General features: G+C 42.8%; 3 protein-coding genes across 4 annotated transcripts in view; 2 read left to right on the top strand and 1 right to left on the bottom strand.

Annotated features, from left to right (window-relative positions):
• Positions 1 to 375: 375 nt before the first annotated feature.
• CSN5 (COP9 signalosome subunit 5) lies at positions 376 to 8,732 on the bottom strand. The gene is made up of 6 exons (XM_075668889.1): positions 8,468 to 8,732; positions 7,259 to 7,367; positions 4,952 to 5,206; positions 3,649 to 3,714; positions 2,499 to 2,696; positions 376 to 809 (listed from the first exon to the last, which is right to left on the bottom strand). Exons 1-6 carry the CDS (start codon positions 8,599 to 8,601, stop codon positions 561 to 563), a joined length of 1,011 nt encoding a protein of 336 aa, XP_075525004.1. The 5' UTR covers positions 8,602 to 8,732; the 3' UTR covers positions 376 to 560.
• Positions 8,733 to 8,862: 130 nt separating this feature from the next.
• LOC142557202 (cytochrome c oxidase subunit 5B, mitochondrial-like) lies at positions 8,863 to 14,920 on the top strand. The gene is made up of 4 exons (XM_075668890.1): positions 8,863 to 9,014; positions 9,754 to 9,827; positions 13,809 to 13,908; positions 14,647 to 14,920. Exons 1-4 carry the CDS (start codon positions 8,918 to 8,920, stop codon positions 14,751 to 14,753), a joined length of 378 nt encoding a protein of 125 aa, XP_075525005.1. The 5' UTR covers positions 8,863 to 8,917; the 3' UTR covers positions 14,754 to 14,920.
• Positions 14,921 to 15,318: 398 nt separating this feature from the next.
• The window catches only part of Sec71 (ADP ribosylation factor guanine nucleotide exchange factor Sec71), a 63,104-nt gene continuing 62,693 nt past the window's right edge, over positions 15,319 to 15,729 (top strand). The window contains exon 1 of one of the 2 annotated variants that reach the window (XM_075668887.1): positions 15,319 to 15,698. In XM_075668887.1, the coding sequence (XP_075525002.1) occupies positions 15,575 to 15,698 (124 nt within the window). In that variant the 5' untranslated portion in view covers positions 15,319 to 15,574. The remainder of the gene's footprint in view (positions 15,699 to 15,729) is intronic. The other variant, XM_075668886.1, reaches the window with a different exon arrangement.

Genomic DNA, 15,729 nt, shown 5'->3' on the forward strand with positions numbered 1-15,729 from the left:
GTACAACCTAACCTTCATCTTTTACAAGATGAGCTGTTATTTCATATTCTCCTTATGCAATTTTTTGGAAATATCCAGCGGAGCCTATCTACCTTTATCTGTAGCTACACACAGGTCTTTCATTTCTTTTTTGCAATTATGTCTAACAGTGGCCACATTGCTGTTATGGCTACTTTACAGTTCAGTATGGAATTCCTATGCTTTTACAACATCATCAAAGTTGCTGATTACATTGCATCTGTTTATATTTGACAGCATAAATCTTTTCCCTGATAATGCTAAGTCTGCTTCTTGCCGATTTCATGCGTCCATTTACTGCCTTTTGAGGACAATGCTTCGACTCTTGTAAGCACGAAATGACCCACAACAGATGTTTGCAGACGAAAACAATTTATTGAGGCAATGTCAAGGCGACAGAACAGTCACTGTACGAAGTGCACTCACTGCATTGATTTTCCGATGCACCACTGCACAGAGCTGAGGCAGTAAGAGCAAATCAAATGCTCAAGGCGCCAAGAAAACGTCCGCACAACTTTCCCACGTGGCTCACAGGTTGAGTTTCACTGTTGCTCTGGAGTGATGCAGTTCACTTGGTTGAAGAGCCTGTCCTTGATCACTTGGGACATGAGGCCATGGATGACCTCAATGGTCGTCTTGCAGCTGTCGCGCGTTGCCTTTGCCAGCTTGTCCTCGGTGCGCTTCTCATGCGGGTCCAGGCCTAGGACAAAGCCACCTCGACCGAGCTGCGACTCGGACTGCTCCAGCTTGTCCGACAGGTCAAACACTTGGCCTGTCGTGTAGTCGGCGTTCTGTGCGGTGGAATGTACAGAAATTAGCCGTCAGAGTAGAACCACATTTTAGTAACAAAGACAGTGCAAGAAACGGGACAGGAAAGAGAGATAAACACAACCAGTGTTGTGTTCGCCTCTCTTTTTTATTCCATCTCTTGCAGTGTTGTTGATCTTAGCATAGTGTACCAACTAGCCCAACAGCAAACTCACATTTTAGTTGACTTGACGCAGAATACACACAAAAACCGCGATAACGAAATTCCGCAACAACGTGATTCTCGTGACAACAACAGATTTTCACATTCTCGGCGAACGCGCGTAGGATTCAATGCATTTCGTATTACTTGACAACGAAATACATACTGTGCTGGACTGCAATGCCGCATTAAAAAAATTTGACAGAACATTACCCTGCAGACTACCTACTTGTGCAAAGCTAGCAGACTCCGAAAAGTGCGCAAATGTCCTTGCGTTGCACTTAAATTGCATAATATGCCACTGCATTACTCTTGCACAAGCACTGGCGTTTTTGTTTACAAAAACAACCTAGCTCCGGAAGCAATACAGCTTACGCTGCAAATGCATCATAGCCTCCATCTCATTTTTTGACCACCCACTTCAAATGGCCCGGCCACATGTCTCTATTGACAAAGATTTGTGTGAAGGGGCTGTATTCTCAGTCGATTGCTCTCAGGGATACAATACAATCAGTTTCTCGCTCGGCGCCAGATGCATCACCATCTACAGGCAACAGCGTGGGCTCGATGAAAGAGCGAGTGGTCTCGTTTGAGAGAGTATCTTTCTGCCTCACTTTCATGCCTAAAACGAGATTTCAATGCTGCTTCAGAAGAAGGCTACCTCATTTTGTGGCGTGAAATGTATATTTCCACACTTTTTTTAGTTTAGTTTTTCTTGCCGTTCTTATTGAATAATAATTTTTGCAAGTCCGAAATTTTGGGAGGCACTGTCTCTCTGCTACTCATTCAATTCTCCTTTCAATTTTTTTTTTTTTACTGAATGCCAGAGAGACCACTATGATATAGTGTTTTAGGACATGGCAACATTTTGAAATCTTGTAGAATTCACCGCTTGCAATTATGCAACTCTACAATTTCATAACTTGATCTAAAATATAGACACAAGCATTAAAATGCTAAGTTGCACTTTTTGTACATTCAGAAACATACCTGCTTAATTCTAGCGCTTTTGCTGCGGTACATTTCTTGCAACTTGCCTCGCAAATTTATAAAAAAAAAATGTAACTTTCTTTTGGTGTTGACTTAGGAAAAAGCTAATTACACATTTGCAATCAGCACGCAAGATTAAATATTTGCTGAAAATTTGATGTGTCTAGGGTTAATAACAAAAAATGTTTTTCTGGGAACTCAAGCACCCCCTCCAGGGAACATATGAATGCTAAGTGCAGAACACACACGAATTTGGTTTCTGGTGAGTATGGAAGTGCCTGACTTTACAGCAGATGACTTCGTGTTTGGTGGCACTGGCATTTTTCTGTGCCGCCCCTGTGCAAGCACTTGGAAGAGGAGCAATAGCAAAGTGAAAGCTGCACGCTGGCTTGTTCCCTTTCACTAACGGTGAACTGCATCGTGCCCACTTAATGATATACTCTGTAACCAAAGCTAAGAGAGCTATCACTCCAATACAAAACACGTAGACACATGCTAGTACCGAGGCCAATGAACTTACTGTGAGTAGACTGGACGAACTGAGTGTGTTGACCCAGTACTTGTTCCAAAGCGAGTCCAGGAGCCGGCGGTCGAGCGAAGACTTGAAGTAGGACACCTCGAGAGAGTAGTACTGTTTGCAGTGGACCCCAAAGTCTTCAATCTTGTTGAGCGGGATGGTCTGGTACTCCGCCGGACCCTCGTCTGGGGGCTTGTAACCCTGTGGAAGGAACACAGGACATGTCCACAAATGCTGGAAGGCGAGCAGAGAAACTAAAGAAAACGGTGCTGCATTTACGTAACTGTAATGCTTGCTTTTCACTAAAAGAAAAAAGGGCTGCTTATAGTGACATGCATATAACGTGCAAAATGAACACTGTTATCTAGCAGCACCTCATTGCGGTCAAACGTGAATGAATAAATAAACGAAAGGAAAATAAGAGTGGCAGTTAGCCCTGCTTGAATGCACTGCTGCAGCATGTGTGAATATTAAGAGCACTTGTGTCCATTACACCTTCTGCTGGTTTTCTGTATTAGCAGGCTGAACGCTTTTTTAATAATTTAGGATATATTGTGCTTCAATAGCTTAACGCAACATAACGCCAGAAAAGGCTCTGAGGCTAGATGGCTGAACTAGCACGGAACAATATTATGAAGCACATCACATGTAACTACGGCATCAAATTTAAACCACCTTTTCCTTTTGCCAAAAGAAGGTAGAAATTGAGATGTAATGCACGCCTTGGGCATTTCCAAGGCATCCTGCACCCAGTGATCTGGGCAGGAACCAATTTTCCAGAGCAAGTTTAAAGGGGGCTGTGTAACAGATGAGGGCAAGACAAATGCAGTATAGGAAATGAGATAGGCGACAGAACATTAAATCCTGTTTGAACCATCATCATCATCATCAGCCTAGTTACGCCCACTGCAGGGCAAAGGCCTCTCCCATACTTCTCCAACTACCCCGGTCATTAGACTTCAACCATTAGACTTCAAACACTTGTACTGTAAAGAGCTCGTGTTTCTGATAAAGTACTGCCCCACTGAACCATGTCTTGTTACAGCTGAATAAAATTAATGAAAAAGTAGGAAACATGATTAAACATTAAGTACATCACTAAGACGTCCAAGCAAAACACAAGAGGAAAAGAAAAAGAAGAAAAATGCAATACCTTCGGATAAGTCCTAAAGGCACCCAAATTCACTTTTCCAGCCGAGATGGTCCTCACAGGGTCAATCTGCAGAATAAGTGAGACACAGACGGGAATATAACATATGGCAGATCCACACTACAATAAGCAGTACCCAATAACAGGACCAAAACAAATTTTCAGAGCTGAAACTCATAAAACATGCAGCCCAAGTGTTCATGCAAATCTGATTCCAGGAACATCTGAAAGTGATGTTTGGAGGGTAGCCAGCGGTCTCCCTGCTGTGACCAATGGAGGCATTTCTGGCAAGTGCACAAGAACACATCACATGAACCATTTTGCGCATGTGAAATGTCACACATGCCACGGCGAGATATACACCGATGGGTGTTAGATGTGCATGCCACTTTTAAAGTCAGTGACCACAACTGCTCAACATAAAGCATGTCTAGCTACAGTATTACATTATAACTCCTCGCATCCATCAATGAAATACAAGCAACATTTACACACTAGAAATGAGCATGACAACAGCAGGTTTTGTTAATCATTTAATTTAATCATGATAGAGCCTACATTACATAGAGCCTACATAAACATTTAATCATGATAGAGCCTAATAAAGATCAAGTTTCTCTATCACTATTGGCTCCCTTCTGCAGCTTATGCAAAGGAGCCAATCACAAAAGAGAAATTCAATTTTGATCGGGCTTAATCGCAGTCGAAGGTGCCCAATATAACACTGATATTAGCCCAGTCTGCATGATTGAGGAATACTAGGCTTTATTCAGATTAGTCATTGCAAGTGCCTTGTTAGACATTTCACTGACCCCTTGAACAGTTGAGGTTTATCAGTACCGTGTTCATAAACCCTACAGGACCACTTCAACATTCTAGACAACTCTAGGGGTCCATGGACTGCAGTTCCCTCGAAACTATGCTCGTGAAGTCCAAGCAGAAACATTGCAGATGCCATTGATGACGATTGTCAATGTAAGTGAATAGCCAAACACTCCTAGAAAGCTAATCACTTTATTGCAGTGAGGATATTTAGATAGTGTTCGTTGGCTCATCACATAATTCTATAGAGAACAGAGCCGTTAATCAGGTCCTCTGTAGCGGTAGTATAGGCGGAAAACCTGTGCGTCTCAAAAAGTTGCTGCATTCCAAGACGAACGTACCCTGAAACTAGGTTGCATCGGCACGCACCATTTCGTCGGTGGTGAAAATCCAGCTCCGACCACTGACCATGGAAACGGGTGAAATAGAGACAAAGAAAGCTATCTGCTTTAATTAAAACAATCCAAAATGTAAGCGTGCTCACCACAATGGCAACGAATGGCTCCTGAAACTGCTGGTTGAGCATCTGGGTGCTGACGTCAATGCCTGACAGCCAGCAGCCATATCCTGGGTGTGAGTGGTACCAGCCCACTACATTCTCTAGGCGGCCAACAGTCTTGGCATTCTCCGTGTAATCGGCCATGTACTCGTACGCCTGAGCCTGGGCGTTCACCCTGGTCTCGGTTCCTTCGACAGGCAGCGCAAACGAGTCCATCACTATCATTGTATTGGCGTCAACCTGGCAGAAACAGACCGTAAAGAGTTGTTCAAAACTCCTTCAATACAGACAAATGGGGGTGTCTATTTAAATACCTTCAGGGCCAACAGCGTGTTGCAGAAGACATTGTAATAAAAAAAAATGCCACAAACACAAAGATGAGGACACAGAACATTCTTCACGCACATTTTTCAAAGAAATCCAGGTTTGTAATAGAGACAATCAAGTTGGAAAAATGGTTCCAATCATTACATGTTTGAGTAATGAAATAGTAAAAGTTGGTTTATATGACGAGAAATGGACACCTTATGACAACGTGATTCCATTATCGAAATCTCTGGCAGCATTCAAATATATATAAGTTGAGCTGCATGTATTGTGATTGATTCTAGGTATCCCAAAATGATTACAGCACATCATCTTGCCATTCCTAGGCTCTAATGACTGATAGGGCAATAAGTAATGTCAGTATCATCACTGGTGGAGGCCCAGAATGAAAACAAAAAAAAGAAAAAGCCAAATGTCTCACTCAAGGAAATCCTTACACACAAAAAAGTATAGCTGACCATCTCAGTGAAGCACTGAATCTAGTTACTGTATTCATGTCCTCAATATGTTACGTTTAACAACCGGTGTGAAGCAGATGTGCTAAAACCACAAAAGGAAGACGAGCAACTGGTCATGTACCAACTAGCCCAGCAGCAAGTTTGACTGTCTTATGTTTACTTTATCGTTGCCATAACTGCTCGACAATAAGACTGAGCCAGAAAAGTTTGGCAAGACACTAAAGGAAAAAGTTAAGTGCAGTTAAACTGAGGGGCTGACATAACAAGATAATAAATGCATGACCATTAAACAGAACGAATTTCCTGAACATTAAAAAAAAAAAACAGTGCAAATGTAAGGAATGGTGCCACTGGTCGGGGAATGCACAACCACCTCCTTATCATGCACACTGTCATGCCACTGACTTGCCTAGAATAGTCAGTCACTCGTAATGAAAAATAAATTACACTGCACATTAAAATTAAAGAAAATACAGTTTGCAATGCAATTTCAGTCTCAAATGAAACATCATTTTCTTTGTTGCCGCACAGGTGATCCGACAACTGAGAAACTATGTGCAACAGTTAACATCTTGCCGGATAACTTGCACTGGTCCAGCAAATGCTGCCTCATTTATAGGCTGCCTTCAGATTTGTTACATTATGTAAGCTTTCCATGGAGGCTGCTAATGACACATATGGCAAATGTAGCGAGTTATAAAGTTTAAGGTGATGGCTGATGACATTTGCTAATGATGATGACTGCTAGTGTCATCCCCTTTGAATCAAGGTGGCTATAAAAGACACCTAGTCAGTGCTTTACTATATGCATTGTAATATAGCATATTGGCCTATCTCTGCTTTATTTCGTAATGTCACCTATGTTCGTGACGGTCCGATCTCTTCCCAGCTTTTTTATTTTTCCACCAACACTGTCTTTTCCTTACCTCTACGACCGACCAGTCAATACTCGCATCAGCTTCAAACCCCAGTGCTTCTTGAAGGCAAAAGTTTCCCCCATGGTTTTTCTGTCTGGGTGGACATCTTTGCATTACATTTGAATGTGCCGAGTCATCACTCGGTAGCAAGCAGACAGCGCTCCCTATTTTCTGGATAAAGCAAACTTTGACCTAGACTTCTGCATTCAACGAGAGGCCAGAGGTAACTTGCACCAAGGAACCATCCTCATCGTTCAGAATGGAGACAGCGGTTCCTCGGCGCAGGCGAGCTTCTGCCCTCTCGCCGACAAAGGGCTGGTCAAAAACTGATTTTCTCGACCGCGCCGTCTCGAGTGTGCACATGGGCGCTTGTACAGATGAAAACGCAACACCATGTAAGCAAAAAAAAAAAAGAAAAAAGTGCTGCAGGTTTGGCCAGTATACTATAAGAATTCATCTCGCTCGATTCCATTCCTTTTATGATCATCCACCGTTCACGGCCGGCGCTATGACATTGTTCCACCGGCGAAAAGAAACGACATTGGAGCACAATCGTTGCATGATCCGAGTGCTCTCTCAAGGCTACTCACTTTTCCAAGAAGGAGGCCCATGACCTCGAGCGTTCCACCAGAACGTGCATGCATCACCATCTTCAACAGGGCCAGCGCGGACACCTTCATGTCTTTGAAGTAGTGAGGGCTGCGGGATATGGATGGCAACGATTAGTTAGCCGAAACGTACGAGCACGCCCCAGTCAAAAGCATTGCTCAAACCAGTTGAAAATTTCCAATTGGAACCAATTGGATATTTCCAATTGTGTTTTGGGAAACCCATTGGAAAAATCTAACAGGACCAATTAGTTTTTATGAACACGATTGGACCCAATTAGTCTCTGAATTAGACTCGGGATCAACATCAAAACCGAAGGAAAAGGGAAAAAAAAATCCTAGATGGGCCGTTATCTTTATGACACAGATATACTTGAAACTGCTTTCGACAAGCACGCTCATACATGAACACACTACGCCAATTCTCTTCATTGACATACCCAACACTCAACACTTCACTATAAGAGATACATGTCAGGTGCTATATACGTGAGCAAAATTTGGTAGACCAAGTTGTGCCGGTGGTTCATGAGAAATTGGTAAAATTTCAAGATAAATATTTAACTTGACAGAAAGCTAAATGCTTCTCTCCATTGATAACATCAAAATACAAGGATATTTTACTTTAAAACTGACATTATAGTTGTGCTATTATTATTATCAACTATTCTGTTGTTTCGTGAGGTTACTCATCGACTTTCAATTGGGTTCATTTGGGACCAATTGGCATACCAAGCTCCAGTGAAGTTCAACTGGACTTCTCATGATGCTTAATTGGAACCTGGGCCTCCGATGGCGTCCCACTGAAACCAGTTGGGTCCCATTGAAAAATACAAATGGTCTCATTGGTTTCTTTTTCCTGGGGCGCGTATTAAATCGCCCGCGGATAGCACCAGAGTTTCAAGCCATTCAGCAGGACATACATCTGACATGTGCAAACGTTTTCGTCTCCCACGCAACATTATCCTGGGCTGACATGCTGCGATAGCCAGTCGCTTTAACCGGTCTGGGCTCAATGATTGTAAAGGGCTCGGACCAAGCTAAACCTGCTTACATAATTTTTCAGGGAAGTGCCATAGCGACCTTAACTATTTCGACAGATTCGGGAGGACATATGTTACGTAGTCGCAGAAAGTGAATCGCGATGCGCCGGTGGCAACAAGCGCAAAGCAATGACATAAATTTCAATACTCTTTGTCCCATGGCTTGGCTGTGAGGATGTCCTGCTGCTGTTTTTTGTTGTACTTGTACAAATCGTCCACGCTCTGCACGGTCTCCACGTTGTTGCTCATCTCCCAGGTCTTCTGTGCCATGTGGGTGTCCATGATTGCGTTTATCCGCCCGAAGTGACCAGAAATGGATCGATTTTTTTCAGTCGATTTATACGAATGTCTGCAACATCTATCTGCAAATCAACTAGAGGCGGCCGCCATTAACGCAGCCACAGGTCCGCAGTATAATTTTGTTGTTAATAATAAAAGTTTAGCAAACAAAGTTATAAGGAGTCCTTTATCCTACTTAATAATAAACAAATTATTTAATTCAAATTTTGTGGTAAACATATAAATTATTACTGTGCAATTTCTGCGGTCCTGCGTTCTCCTTCAAGCATCGCACACGGTGAACTTCACGAAGGCAAGGATGGCAGCAGCAGTGGTTGTAGGAAGGTCACTCCTGCGAACTGTACGACAGACCGTTTGCATCAATGCTGTGCGGTTCAAATCGGAGGAAAAGCCACGTAAGCCCTGCTACTGTTTCGCCCACGCAGTTCACTTTCGTTTCCAGCTTACCCACACAGTCCGTGCAGCGGACGCACGGACTAAGCCTAGCCACACACATCGTAAACTGCAGCGTTTAAACTGAAATATCAAGCGCCTGTAACCCGCAGATCTAATTTTTCTACGGTGAATTGATGTGGAAGTGTTGGGCGCTCGCGTTTGTAGCTCGCGTGTCAGTTACGTGCTGGGGCGGATTTCGGGTAGCACCGAAACACGCCGGCTTTGAACCCTTTGCTAAATCACTTTGCCGGCCTTTTCGAATCACATCGAAAGTGGTCGACAAATCCCGATGTGTCTGCAGACGCTGCCTATTACCTTCGCCTGTGCATCACTGTCGGCTAAACGTTTGAAGTTGACCGACACATGCGCACGCCTTATTCTGCCGACTCTCGACCGAGTCTCAGTCGTAGCGGTTTCGGTATTCCGAGTCCCGAACTCATGGCAGTTGATTCCGTAAGCACGCCTCTCGAACGACTGCGTGGCTCTTTATGGTGGATGAATGACTGTGGTCTGTTTACATCAATTGTAATTATTTACCGACAGCTGCACATGTTTTGTATGGAGGGGCGTAAACAGAGTTAGTACCAGATAAAATCGGGGCCGACGATTTCCCCACAAACTCCGAACTCTCACGAATGTAGTACTTGCAAGCACTTCCGATCTTCACGTGCCTCTGACCTATCTTTTTTTTTTTTTCAGGTTTGTACACGGACATGGAGTATGCCACCGGACGTGAGAAGCAGGAACTCTTAGCCATGGCAGCCGGAAATGATGTGCGTTCGAGTGCTTCACTGTGTTTCTGGATGCGCTGATTGTCGCAATAACTAGTCTGTCACTCAGTAGAGCATTGATTAGAAAGATAAACCAACATTTCGACCTGCATGGGAGGTAGTCTACAAACCAATCCCCGTGGACTACCAACCAACCATTCTATATTTCTTCAGGGTCGGTATAATGTAAGGATTCATTTCACTAAATACTATTCCTTTTTTCGTTATCCGCCTTTCATGGCTGGCCGATCCCTCTTGTAGCTTGGGAGGGAATAGCATTGGATAGAATTGTTAGATTATCCCAGCCATTGGCTGCGTTAGGCTGAATGCACCGGTTGTCGACAGATCGCTGGAGCAAAGTGTCACTCAGCTCAACCAGTGCTTGAAAGAGGAATTGCCCGTGAATGTTGAGCACTGATCTTTCTGTTGCAGAGTAGCTCTGGGGTCGTGTTTTGTAACAATTAATTTCATTGATCATTCTTTCCTTTGTCATTGGCTTGGATGCTGCTGGGATCGGCCAATTGGCTTGACGAGGAATGGGAATAAAAAAAAAAATGGATCTATACACAATGCAGCCCGAGGTGCTTGCCTTGAGCAAGACTGTTACAGGTGTTAGTAGATCCACCCCTTCTCTCCACTCTAGCAGACGCTTATTACAAAACTTGCAGCTGCAAGTGAAACTCGAAAGATGTGCTTCCCTTGAGATGAATGTATAAGGTGTTCCAGCAAGTATGGACGCGAGCACAAGTAAAAGGAATGGACAGGAAAACGCCGAACATACAACAGTTGTAAGTCCGGTGTTGTCCTGTCCGTTCCTTTTACTCGTGCTCCCGTCCATATTTGCTGGAACCCCTTATACGTTCACTATGCACGAACTGACGCAGCAGACCACACTACTAAACTGCTTCCCTTGAGACACTTGTACCTGTAAGCAGTTCTTGAATGCAAGAGTTTGAAAGTTAGCTAGTTGGTTTGTGAATTTCATGGTGGTTCAGACAGCAGGACAAGAAAGAGTTAACACCTTTGCTATCAGCTGGTGCTTTCAATCAGAATAGTGTAGAATATATAACATTTGAGTTATCAGAGAGGAACGCGACATAAGAAAAAGCCTTTTCACAATTGATAGCCCCCATGTGCCTTGTAGCATGAAGTAATGCAAAATAAACATAATCACATGGGACAGTACGAAGACCACGTGATTGCCAACTTAATGAGATGACAATTGTTGGTAAGAGTAGAAATGCAAATGCACCACTGATATTGGAAGCATTTTCGGTACAAAATAGTGGAAGTGATTGTACCGACCTTTATAATAGATTTCCTTGACATGTGCATGTAGACACTTTCGTTGTGATAACCCTGTTTCACAAGTTTGCTGTTTGTTTAGTGTATGGCCTACATGGTTAGGCGGTCTATGCCAGTGAATAATCAGTGGGAGTTAGGGCTTGCCGTTAGTAATCTTCCATGCGATTATCTTGCACTACTCTCTCTTAACAAGCACGTCTAGCACGCGTAAGCCATGAGAGCTTTACAAGCCATAGGCGTTTTTCTTGTTCTTCCCCGATGAGTCGATTTTACATATTCTACACTATCTTGATGAATGAAACTATTTGGTAGTCAGCGCATGTGTTCAATATTTCTTGTCGTCCATGCTGTTCACCGTCATCTAAACATGAATGCGTCAAAAAATTTCTCAAGTTTGATCCAGACAAATAAAGGCTCCAGAGGTGAGGAAAATAGGTGCTGCAGGTAAAAAGCATATAAAGCAAATTCCTGTGCCGATAGTCACCATATGCATTTCACTGAAATGAAGTTTCACTTGATCAAAGATAGGTTGATCAGGTCCCTTGAAAGTTCATTTGTAAATTTTTAGTAGCAGTCCGAACTATCCTTTCAGGTTCTTGATACAAGCAACATGCTGGGGTTTAAAGCTGTAAATTTGTGAGATAAGTGCCATTGAGGCCCATGTGAACATTAGAGCACATTGCAAGTATTGTGGCCACCTCCACAATTAGGGTCTTAAAGGGAAAACTTCAACCAAAGTTTATTTTAAAAACCCACCGTTTCGGAGCCCATCCGGCTCCTCCTTCAGAGGTGAGATGGCGTGAGGCATATCAGTGTTTACATGCGTTCTTGGCGCTTTCACAGGCGTGCCAACGCATCTTGTAGAGCTTGAGCATAAATGGCGGGAAGTGTTCGTGACGAAAGATTGATGTTACCCGGCATCTTCTGGATGTGCCAGCATTACAAAAGGAACCGCTGCCAGTGGTTGTTTTCTCTCTCCAAGACGACCATGCCACTGGGGCTAATCCAGGGATCAAAAAGCTTGCAGCGCTCAAGGTCTACGAAAAGCGCCTGCACGCCCGTGAAAGCATCAAAAACTTATATAAGCTCTGCTATGCCTCATGTCCTTCTCACCCCTGAAGAAGCCAGTTGGGCTCCGAAACGTCAGGTTTTTAAAATCAATTCTGGTTGAAGCTTTCTTCCTCTCTAATTCAGTTGTCCCCAACCAGGCAGACATCTGCCGAATGTTTACCTTAAATAGGGTCTTGTACGAAAAGGAAAAGTAATATTTGAGATTGAAGGCATTATAACTTAAACATTTTGAGAAATTTCATGACATTCCTGCATTAACGTACACCTACCGTAAACCAAGTCTTTCTTAGCAATGTTTAAGCTAGCAATAAGTTGCTGGCCCCTGTGGTTGCATGTCATAAGCAGCGAAAAGTGTGTTCATTATGTTGCTGATGTTTTTTAGGTAACTTTAATGGTTTCTAACATGCAGCCTGACAAAATTGCAATACTTACGTGTGTGTGTGTGTGTGTGTGTGTGTGTGTGTGTGTGTGTGTGTGTGTGTGTGTGTGTGTGTGTGTGTGTGTGTGTCTGTGTCTGTGTCTGTGTCTGTGTGTGTGTGAACGATAAGTGTTCCTAACAGTATTGGTATTTTAGTAAGTCCACATTGGTAAACACAGGTGAACACAGGTTATAAAATCCAATATTATGGCCAGGGCTAGCCTTTATTAAGAATAGGCCGGTCTTCAGCTGCAATGTCAAAATAAATTTGTGTTTTTCTATGTTGACTCTTGATATTTTGTTGGCTACCTGTTTCACATTGAAAGTATTATTATTATTATTATTATTATTATTATTATTATTATTATTATTATTATTATTATTATTATTATTTGTTTTGAGAACATATATACATTTGACTGGAAAGGAAAAGCAAGGAGCAGGCTGGCAACTGCCACCGGAAGGGGCACAATGCCTGCCTTCTCTTCAGAAAGGAGGCGACAGAAACACAGAAATGGAAGATAGGAAGAAGGGGAGGAAAGAAAGAGTAACAGGCCATATGTAAAAGAATAAAGTAGAACACACAGTAGGGCCGGCCACTGAAAGTCACGCTACTACAGAATGTTGAATAAAGGAAATAATGGCTGAGCTACAAACGTAGATCGAAGTTAATTCTAAAGTAAGCTGTGCTCCACAAAAGCAGACATTCATATTGCCACCTTCCATTATCTAAACAAGCAACTCCAATAGCTCTGGTGAAAAATGCCAACACTGTTTTACCTCTCCTGAAAAAGCGGAGTTGAATTTTTCAGAACTAGTACCAATACCAAGTGTTTTATTTTGTGATGCAGTGTAAGCTTTGCATTCTGTATTTGGCATACATTTCTTGCGTTCGCTGATGCTCGTAGCGACTTTTGGATTTAATGTAGTTGTGGAGGGCTTGTGAATCATTGTTAGACTGCTTTTCGCTACCACAGTCTTCTTTAACAGCAACGTAGGATGAAGTTAAATGTTGCTTCGAAGCATGTGGGAATTTGATTTGTTGGTTCACCCGAGAAAAGATCTAATGTTGGCAGGGACCAAACATGAACTTTAGTGTTGACATGCTTTAAGAATGGGAATTTTTCATGCTTGAAATATGCAAGATGCATGCCTCGACCTGAAGAGCAGTATTTCACTTTTTTGTGCAGGATCCATTTGACATGAAAGTCTTCAAGAGGGGCCCAGGCACCAAGGACAATCCAAACCTGATCCCATCCCACTTAGAGAAGCGAATGATTGGTTGCATTTGTGAGTGCTCTCTCATGCAAACTTGTGTAAAACAACCTTTCAGCGATGAACCATTAATCATTCTTTTGTTGGGAAATTTGTGTAGGAAACTGGAATAGATGTTAAAGGATAACTGTGTCAGTAAACGACATGTGAAGGCTGTTCATGTGGAAAGAAAAAAGTTTTATGTAATTAAATTCATTGTAAATATTACCGGTGCAGAATCGGAGCAGGGCACAATGAGATTCCATAAACGCTAGGCCGCAACTGATAATTGAGGGGACCATACCAAATAATCATTATTAGAAGCTCCTTCCTTCCAGTGAGTGAGTGACAGTGACATTTATCAATGCTTGCTTAAATTGACGCATTTCTGTTGTAACCCTCATTGTCATGAGTGATAGCTGCTCATGATATAATCTTCATGAAATGTGGCTCAGTATAAAGTTCTTGTCTTTGCTTTTATTTGTCCATTATAGCAAATATACACTTAAATCAGGCATTATTAATTTGAAACTTGGCAACATGCAGAATGCCTTCCTTTTTTTCTCTTTACCAATGTTTCACTTAAGGTGCATGTTTTATACGTGCTATAGGCAACTTTAATAAATGCTCAACCTATGTGTACATTTAGGACATCTTAACTCCACAGCTACTGTTCTTCAAAGAAAAAAATTTGTTGGGCTGGCTAATGTTCTTGCGAGGTAAATTTTACTCTGCATTATTTTTACAAACCTCCCATGTATTTCTTCTTTTCAGGTGAAGAGGATCAGACCCACATCAACTGGATGTGGCTTCATCGAGGGGACCCAAAGCGTTGCGAGTGTGGATACTGGTTCAAAATTGTCGACGCGAAACCATTGTAGCAAGTGCTATGCCAGGCCTAGTCCAGTGTAGACCACAATTTTTATTTCTTAAAAGGCAGAAACACAACGCAATATAGGAGTATGGCAGCGCAGCTTGCAAGTACAGCACAATGTTTGTTTTGTTTCTCCTTGGCGAAAATAAAAAAAAAAGAATGCCAGAAGTTTCATTTGTTGTCACCGTGTCTATTCTTATGGGAATGCTAAGAAAAGCAAACTTAGTTGTGTATGTGTAACTGGTGTGCGGAGTTTTCGAAATAGGCGCTGCAAACGGTAAGCTTCCTTGCGTTTGCTATCATCATCAGTAAACAGGGCGTTGCTTAGCGTTTGCGCAAGTGTGATTGAGTGCTGATATTTGTTGTTTATTCTATAGCTTAGGTGCATAATTAGCGGAACAAAGCGATTAGGCGCCCAATCCTGTGACTTGCGTAGCGGTTTCATTGGGATTGATACATTCCGTTGGATCCGGCCGCTACGACAACGCAACAGAAGAGGCCGTCAACTATGCGCTGAAACAAGCAAGACGAGTACCGCAGCTTAAGCTGCAGCGAGATGTTGACAGACAAGAAGATAACGTTCCGGTCGAAGCGTAAATAATTTATCAGACGTGCCTCGTTTTCACAGACGACGTGGTATGGTGTGTACTAAACGGCGACTTGCACGTCGGCGGCTGACTTTGACGTCACCTTTCGGTTTCAGTATGGCGTCGTGCGGCTGGTGTTTGGACGAGTGTCTGTGCTAGGCCAACTTTGGAATCTCGTTTGCAGCGCGGCGATTCTACCGTTGTCAGTGTGCGAACGATGTCAATCAGGTAACAAGAGAGAATGCGCACAGGTCCGAACACAGGCGAAATGTTCATCACTCGTGCTCTGGAGAAGATACTAAATGATCGGGAAATCAAGCGATCCTATCACTCGCAACTGAGGAAAGCCTGTGAGCTTACACTCGGTAAGTATACATTTTTTTCTTTACCCGCTTC

Source organism: Dermacentor variabilis, chromosome 9 (genome assembly GCF_050947875.1).
Source record: "Dermacentor variabilis isolate Ectoservices chromosome 9, ASM5094787v1, whole genome shotgun sequence".
In the NCBI taxonomy this organism is placed as follows: Eukaryota; Metazoa; Arthropoda; class Arachnida; order Ixodida; family Ixodidae; genus Dermacentor; species Dermacentor variabilis.

Excerpts from the sequence above, each read along its gene's own strand:
- LOC142557202 (XM_075668890.1), top strand. The coding sequence starts at position 8,918 with ATGGCAGCAGCAGTGGTTGTAGGAAGGTCACTCCTGCGAACTGTACGA. Across the intron at positions 9,015-9,753 it reads CAAATCGGAGGAAAAGCCAC|GTTTGTACACGGACATGGAG; the intron begins GTAAGCCCTGCT and ends TTTTTTTTTCAG. Across the intron at positions 13,909-14,646 it reads GCGAATGATTGGTTGCATTT|GTGAAGAGGATCAGACCCAC; the intron begins GTGAGTGCTCTC and ends TCTTCTTTTCAG.
- CSN5 (XM_075668889.1), bottom strand. The coding sequence starts at position 8,601 with ATGGACACCCACATGGCACAGAAGACCTGGGAGATGAGCAACAACGTG. Across the intron at positions 7,368-8,467 it reads GCCAAGCCATGGGACAAAGA|CCCTCACTACTTCAAAGACA; the intron begins GTATTGAAATTT and ends CATATCCCGCAG. Across the intron at positions 5,207-7,258 it reads TGGGCCTCCTTCTTGGAAAA|GTTGACGCCAATACAATGAT; the intron begins GTGAGTAGCCTT and ends TGTTTCTGCCAG.